An 8,400-nucleotide genomic window follows, 5' to 3' on the forward strand; every position below is an offset into this window, starting at 1 on the left:
GTCAACATGGCAAATGGGGTTCAATGTGGCCAAGTGCAAGGTGATGCACATTGGAGCCAAAAATCCTAAATATAAATACACATTGATGGGGTCTGAACTGGCAGAGACTGACCAAGAGAGAGATCTTGGAGTTGTAGTACATAACTCACTGAAAATGTCGAGACAGTGTGTGACTGCAATAAAAAAAAGGCCAATGCTATGCTGGGGATTTTTAGGAAGGGTATTGAAAACAGATCAGCCAGTATCATAATGCCCCTATATAAATCAATGGTGCGACGTCATTTGGAATACTGTGTGCAGTTCTGGTCACCACACCTTAAAAAGAATATTATAGCTTTGGAAAAAGTGCAGAAAAGGGCAACTCGAATGATAAAAGGGTTGGAACACTTTCCCTATGAGGAAAGGTTAAAGCGCTTTGGGCTCTTTAGCTTGGAGAAATGATGACTGAGGGGTGACATGATTGAGGTTTATAAGATTATGCATGGGAAAGAGCAGGTAGAGAAAGAGGTACTTTTCTCCCTTTCTCACAATACAAGAACCCGTGGGCACTCCATGAAATTGCTGAGCGGTCGGGTTAGAACGGATAAAAGGAAGTACTTCTTCACCCAAAGAGTGATTAACACTTGGAATTCACTGCCACAGGAAGTCTGGTATTTTTGGCCACTGTGTGACAGAGTGTTGGACTGGATGGGCCTTTGGCCTGATCCAACATTGGCATCTCTTATGTTCTTATGTTCTTGCATAGGTGCTGATTGGACCTCTTACCTTATGCCAGCAGCAGATGTAGAGGAGAGAGCTGGGGAATTCCAGGGGTTCTCTTTGGAAATAGCCAAGAATGAAGATGCGGAAAGACACTTTGGAGATGGGGATGGACCACCAAGGCAGGAGGGAAGCCATGCAGACAAGAGGAGGGATAAGCCCATTCCTTGCCAAGGAGGGGGCTTCAATGAAATCCCAGTCCAAGAAGAAAGGTCAATCAAGAAAAGAACGAACACAGGCCTCCAGCCTCACCAGAGAATCCACTCCAGGGAAAACGAAAATATCCCCCCTGCTCCGTTCCTGGGGCCCCGTTTCCAGCCCACCATTTGGAAACACTTCCGCACCCTCCCCAGCGACCCCTGTGTGGTAGAGTGCCAGGTGTGCCACACCCTTGTCCGGAGGGGCACGAACCGCCAACACTTGTCCTCCACTGTCCTCCGCAGGCACCTGCAAAGGGTGCACCCAACCGTGTTAAAAGAGTGGCGGCCGGCGGGAGGAAGAAGAGGCCCACTCCCTCTCAGCCAGAAGAAATGGAGGGGGAGCAGGAGGCCCCTCCAAGAAAGGCTCCCTGTACCTGGGGTGCCGTGGGTGGGACGTCAAGGCAGGCCACCTTCCAAGAGGTCACTCCCCCAGGGACGACAACAGTGTCCTCCAGAAGGGCTATAGGGAGGGCCCAGGAAGGAGTCAGTCACCTCATGGGCGAGATGATTGCGGTGGATGGCCAATTCTTCTCCCTCATGGAGGACGTAACCTTTCGGCATCTGCTGCAGCACCAGGCTCCCTGGTATTCTGTCCCCTCGCAGAGGAACATGAGCTGACGAGACTCACTCACTGTGCACTGCTCCATGGTGGCGATGGTCAGGGCCCTTCTTTGTAGTTCAAGGCAGCTTACAGTAATAGTTAAAACGTTCCCAGTTAAAACCAAAATTAAAATAGCTAACCAGACATCTCTTCCCCCCTCACTCCCTTAAAAGATGCCTGCCATCCAACCCCCCATAAAAGCCCTGGCAAACAAGATGGCCTTTCAGCACCTCCTGAAGATTGTCAAGGAGGGACCCCCCCTTACCTCTTCAGGGAGCCCAGTCCACAGAGCCACGATGGAAAAGCCCTGGGCTGGTTGGGTGCCAAAATACCAGCTTTTCAGTTGTTATGAGAATGCTTCTGAGTTCTTCTTTTGTGTAGGAGAGGTGTAAAAATATCCCATTTATAGGAGGGGGGAAAAACTATTAAAGAAAAAGAGTCTCTGTTCAGGCCTCAAATGTGAGATGAGGCACTGGACAAGGATCTCTTTCCAGTGTCCTCTCCCTCTCAGTGCGGAGGACCTCAGTGGGGCACAGTGCCATAGAGTCCACCCTCCAGAACATCCATTTTCTCCAGGGAAACTGATCTCTGTAGTCTGGAAATGAGCTGTAATTCCAGGGGATCTCCAGGACCCGCCTGGAGTCTGGCACCCCTAACAACAATTGTTTTGTGCGACATCTTTAAGAGGCTAACCCAGAAGGCCTCAGTGCAGGAGAGACACAGTTCACCTCCCTCCCTGCTGTATGCGGCTGGATAGCTGGGCCCATACAAAATGTTTGAGAACAGGCCAGGACAATCCTGGACCTACTGGACAAGAAAGAGCTCCAGCTAAGTATTGCTGTATTCCTTTCTATTCAAGCCAAGTTAATCTGCATTCTGCCCTGAAGTTCAGTGTTCAATAATATACCATTAAGCTGAGGAAACTGGGTGTTTTTTGTTGCTCCACTATACATTACTTGGCAACAAGGATTTGGCAATTTACCTGCTGCTAAAATACTCAGAGGAGCTGCGGTGGCTCAAGTGGTTAAGACGCTGAACTGCAGGCTGTGGAAGGTCAGTAGTTAAGCAGTTTGAGACCCGAGTATGCCGCATGATGAAGTGAGCTCCTGTCTCTAGTTCCGGCTCCTACCAGCCTAGCAGTTCGAAAGCAAGAAATTGCAAGTAGATAAATAGGTACCACTTCGGTGGGAAGGTCACAGCGTTCCGTGCGCCTTGGTGTTTAGTCATGCTGGCCACATGGCCACGGAAACGTCTTCGGACAGCGCTGGCTCTTCGGCTTTGAAACGGAGATGAGCACCGCAACCCTAGAGTCGGACTCGACTGGCTTTCGAGCAAGGGAACCTTTTAAAACACTCAGAGCCTGCCAGAAAAATAAATTGATACTAGAGCAGCTCTTTCCTTTTCATATTGCTGCTGGGTCACTACAGAAATGGCTGGACTGGTCCACGTAGAATTGTTTGGTGTTAGTCTTTCCGCATAACAGTCCCAAGAGGCTGGGTCCCACCTGCGAGCTAACAAGACGTCCGGCTGTTCTCTGCCCTGACTCCAACCTGGTGGAATCTCTCTGCCGAGTAACACCTGCACCCTGGGGGATATACCACCGTTCTGCAGGGTGTGGAAGGCAGAAATGTTCCGCCAGGCGTTTGGTTGAGGACAGTAACCGTCCTGTCTTGGCACTGCCATCCTCTGCTCCCCCCCACCCTTCCCCCTGAGACAACGGCGCTGTTAGGATTTTAGTGCCATCTATAGCTAACTAGATTACTGGATTGATCAGATTGGCTGTGTTTCAGGGCTATTTTTGGGCAGGAACGAACAGGAACGGAGTTCCAGCTGGCTCCCAAGTTGGCCACGCCCAGCAGGAACTCATTCGCATAATAGGCCACACCCAACAGCAGAAACTCATTAGGATTGGCTACATTAGGGGTGTGTGGCCTAACCTAACATGCAAAGGAGTTCCTGCTACAAAAAAGGCCCTGGGTTTTGACAACAATCAAGGTAAACAGAATAAGAAGCAAAAGGTGGGTGTGGCTGGATGAGCACACTTCTGGTAACATGGGCTAATGAGCTGTGCTGTCAGGGGTGTGGCCAAATATGCGAATGAGTTCCTGCTGTTGGGTGTGGCCTATTATGCTAAGGAGTTCCTGCTGGGCTTTTTCTACAAAAAGAGCCCTGTTGTGATGTTTTACTGTTTTAGCCTGATCTTAAAATGGTTTTATGAGACGTTTTATCTGATTATGTTGTATACCACCCTGAGCCCGGTCCTACTGGGGAGGGCGGTTAATTAATTCAATAAATAAATAATAAAACTGAAGTGGCTAAAGAAAAGCATTCAATTCTGCTGAGTGTTTGCAGAGCAAAAAAACGGGGTTGCACTTGCCTATAGTTGTTGTTCACTGAGCAGTCTTCTGTGCAGGCACACGCGGGGCCTCCGTGTGAGCAAGGCAGCCACTGCCCCAGTTCTTCCCACGCTGCCGGCAGAGACGTTCCCTCTAAGCTGTGTAGTCTTGTGAGCAAAAATTCTACTTTGTGAGCTACTGGCATTAAAGTTGTGAGGGAGCGACTTGACTACTGCATAAATCAGTTTGCTCTGGAGCCCCATCCTTCCTGAGCGAAGAGAAAAATGTGTGAGCCGGAAGCTTAAAAACTGTGAGCTAGCTCACACTAACTCAGCTTAGAGGGAACAGTGGCACAGCCCCCAACAAAGGAAGGTTCCAGAGATAATTCACAGTGGTGCAGGAGGGAGGGATTTGTACGTGCACAGAAGACCGCTCGATGAACTACAGTTAACAGCACAGCAAGCAGGGCGCAAACCCTTTTATAGCTTCAGTAGAGACTCTTTTCCACTTAGAGGTGTGGGATTGTGGGTCGTGAAGGAGTGACGCTTGCCACTCCGAAGTACTTGGGACTGCCGCTACAGTGCCGGGAAGGAGGTGATCAAAACCATTGACGTCATCAGCGGGAGTGAGAATAAGCAGATCGGCACCATAATAATGAAAGCGGTGAGGCTGGCCTGACATGACCAAAGAAAGGACGGACAGCATGGACCAGAAATGAACTTTGTGCCGTTTTCAGAGCAATCTGTGCAGCAAAACAGCCAGGGCAAAACATGAAAACATTACCTGGCTGAAGAATCAGAAGAGCGTTCCCCGATGATGGGGGTCTGTGTCAGGAAAGGAGCAACAAAGGACAGGGCGTGGGATGTCCCATGGTGGGGCAAGGCCAAATAGCCTAGGCTTCCCACTAGTGTCTGGGAGCTGGCCTCCGTTAGTTGAGGAAAACATAATGACAGTGCTCTAGGAGAAAGTAGTAGTATGACAAACTAATTTTGCAGAAGACTGGGAGACACACGCTCACAACCTACCAAGCGACATAGGTGTGAAAAGAACTGTAGGAAACCTGGGAGTGGTGGACAAGACAGCAGACCACAGAATTTTTACTTTCTCCTGTACAGTAATTTCAACAGGGATGAATGTAAAGTTCTGCATTTAGGTAGGAAAAATCAGGGGTCATTTCCTGCAGGAGCGCACAGGAGCGGAGCTCTGGCAGTAAGAAGCCCAGGGGGTGGGCACATGCAACAAGCCCCTCCCCCTGCTCCCAGCAGCCCTCAGTCGGGCCATGAGGAGCAAGAGGCAGCCAGGTAAGTTGCAGAGCCTTTCCCCCCCTCGCCCGCCTTCAGGTACAAGCTCTCCCTCCTCTGTGAGGGCAGATCTGCGCATTCCCCTCCCCCCATAGCTAGCAATCCAAAACAGTCCAGTGGCGCCTGAAAGGTGGGTGTTGCCTTCTGACACACTTCCGGTGATGGCAGGGGGGGTGGCATATGCAAATAAGTTATGCTAATGAGTTATGCTAATGATCTCCTGCACCTCTTTTTCTACAAAATGACCCCTGGGAAAAATCAAATGCATAATTATAGGATGGGGGAGACTTGGCAGTAGTATGTGTGAAAAGGATCTAGGGGTTTTAGTGGACCATACACTGAACGTGAGTCAGCAGTGTGATGCATTAGCTAAAAAGGCAAATGCGATTTTGGGCTGTATCAAGAGACGTATAGTTTCCAGATCACACAAAGTATGCTGTCGCTTTACTCTGTTCTGGTTAGACCTTACCTAGAGTATTGTGTTCAGTTTTGGGCACCACAATTTAAGAAGGACATAGACAAGCTGGAATGTGTCCAGGGGAGGGCAATGAAGATGGTGAGGGATCTGGAGACCAAGTCCTGTGAGGAAAAGTTGAAGGAGCTGGGTATGTTTAGCCTGGAGAGGAGACGACTGAGAGGTGATATGATAACCATCTTCAAGTACTGGAAGGGCTGTCATATAGAGGATGGTACAGAGATGTTTTCTGTTGCCCCAGAAGGTCGGACCGAAACCAACGGGCTGAAATTAAATCAGAATAGTTTTCGGCTAAACATTAGGAAGAGCTTCCTGACAGAGTGGTTCCTCAGTGGAACAGGCTTCTTTGGGAGGTGGTGGGCTCCCTTTCTTTGGAGGCTTTCAAACAGAGGCTAGATGGTCATCTGACAGCAATGCAGATTCTGTGAACTTAGGCAGGAAAGGGAGGGCAGGAAAGGTTTCCTCAGTGCTTAGTTTTCGTGGCCCTTTCTTACACGCCCAGGGAAATGCTGATCACCATTTTGGGGTCAGGAAGCAATTTTTCTCCAGGCTTGTTTGGCTGGAGATCCTGGAGGTTTTGTCATCTTCTGGGCATGGAACAGTGGTCACTGGGGGTGTGGGGAGGAAGGTATTTGTGAATTTCCTGCACTGTGCAGGTGGTTGGACTAGATGATCCTGGAGGTCCCTTCCAATTCTATGATTCTATGGTCATAGAGGATAGATGAATGAATTTAAAGTATTTTTAGCAATACAAATTACCAGAGACATTTTTGGTAGGAGATGCAAAGGATGGAACCTGGCAGTCTCCCCTGGAAAAATTCAGGAAGGCCCAAGCCCCTGAGCCCCCCATATAATGTACACCTATGCCTGAGATACCACTTCAGAGGGGAGAGGAAAAATTAGAATTGGAGATGGAGACAGAAAAGGTGCTAGAGGAAGCAGCACCAAAAGAACAAAGGGTTAGAAAAAGCATAGGGAAACGAAAAAACCTGGGAACCACAGAGAAAGACATAAAGAAGGAGTGTGAGACAGCAGAAGAAAGGTAAGAGAAGGAAGGAATCCCAGACACCTGGCAAACTGAAGACAGGAGAACAACAAAGTGCAAGAGAAGATGGGGATAGTTCTAGTGGAGAGGAAAGCGAGATGGAGATAGAACGTGGGGGAAAGATACAAGTCCTGGTTATATTACAAGTCCCAGGTTAAACTTGAAAGCTAATTGTTATCTCCAAATTTTAATGTGGATATGGTTATTGTTATGTATATAAAATTTAAACAAAAGCATTATATAGAGCCAGTTTGGTGTAGTGGTTAAGTGCACGGACTCTAATCTGGGAGAACCAGGTTTGATTCCCCACTCCTCCACTTGCACCTGGCTGGATGACCTTGGGCAAGTCGTAGTTCTGATAAGAGCTGTTCTTGAAAAAGAGCAGTTTCTGTCAGAGCTCTCTCAGCCCCACCCACCTCACAGGGTGTCTGTTGTGGGGAGGGGGAGGGAAAGGAGTTTGTAAGCCGCTCTGAGACTCCTTTGGGTAGTGAAGGGCGGGGTATAAATCCAATCTCTTATTTTATATTGCAAAAAAGAGATTTTTTTCAGTCTGCACCATAAAGGCACAATCTCAACGAAGAAATTAAAGTGGGGCTGTAAGGAGTCAGAGGTGGGGAATAAGCCTTGGCCCAGGGTTTGATCCAGGAATTGGGGGGGGGGGAGAGTCAAAGCAGGAGGAGGGAATCTTACTTCTCTTTCCTGATTCTTTCTGGGAGAATCTGGGGATGGGGAGGACAATTGGGATTAGGGAATTCATGTCCCACAATGTCCACCTGCCAACTCCACAGATACTGGTGCAGTTCTATATAACTTACTGAGTTTTTGTCTAGAAATAGTCATAATGAAGTAAGGGGTGCCTGACCTTAAGACCCTCCCCAACCTGAAAGTATTCATTTGCATACCCCAATGGTAAGAGAAAGTCCCCAGATCTCCAGGAATTAATCAAACTGGAGATGGCAACTGTTGTGTATTGGGCTATGAACTATACACTGAGCTTCAGTCCTGGTCCCATAGAAGCTCCAGCATCCTGAACTGACAGTTTCCATTGGCTGCTTCCCACAGCGGACCAATCCGAAATGACAAGAGTCTCCAGGAGGTCTATCTGTCAGTCATTTTGTTTTGAGAAACGGGGAAGATGTTCCAGGAACACAGATTTTCAATGCAACCCTAAAACCACTTTCCTGGGAGTAAGCACCACTGAATAGGAGCATCATGATAGATAGCCCTGCTTCAGAATGTGCTTGGCTGTGAGCTTTTGTAAAAGGTAAAGGTTCCCTTGCTCGAAAGCCAGTCGAGCGGTGCTCATCTCCGTTTCAAAGCCGAAGAGCCAGCGCTGTCCGAAGACGTTTCCGTGGTCATGTGGCCGGGATGACTAAACACCAAGGCGCACTGAACGGTGTTACGTTCCCACCGAAGTGGTCCCTATTGATCTACTTGCAATTTCTTGCTTTCGAACTGCTAGGTTGGTTCTTGTTTCTGCTCAAGCGCCCCATTTTCGAGGTGGCTGAACAGCACTAGATACCCCAGAGTTACTCCACAGCAGCCCCACTGAGCCGCACAGGGCGTCCCTAGCTGAAGCTCCTCATGGATAGAGCGGGAAGCATTTTCTTTCCATTTGTCTGCACCACTGAAAGGGTTAAACTGACTGAGCTGCTTGATAGAGAGGCCGAGCGCGGGGGGGGG

At 48.8% G+C, this 8,400-nt stretch overlaps 1 protein-coding gene across 1 annotated transcript in view; it reads left to right on the forward strand.

Moving 5' to 3' along the window:
* The first annotated feature begins 1,463 nt into the window (after positions 1 to 1,463).
* Positions 1,464 to 8,400, forward strand: part of LOC107122447 (zinc finger protein 721-like) — a 46,889-nt gene continuing 39,952 nt past the window's right edge. Inside the window, exons 1-2 of the mRNA XM_015425550.1 lie at positions 1,464 to 1,543; positions 4,457 to 4,559. Coding sequence (XP_015281036.1) covers positions 1,464 to 1,543; positions 4,457 to 4,559 — 183 coding nt within the window. The remainder of the gene's footprint in view (positions 1,544 to 4,456; positions 4,560 to 8,400) is intronic.

The sequence above is a fragment of the Gekko japonicus genome, unplaced genomic scaffold (genome assembly GCF_001447785.1).
Source record: "Gekko japonicus isolate JY-2015 unplaced genomic scaffold, Gekko_japonicus_V1.1 scaffold729, whole genome shotgun sequence".
Classification (NCBI taxonomy): domain Eukaryota; kingdom Metazoa; phylum Chordata; class Lepidosauria; order Squamata; family Gekkonidae; genus Gekko; species Gekko japonicus.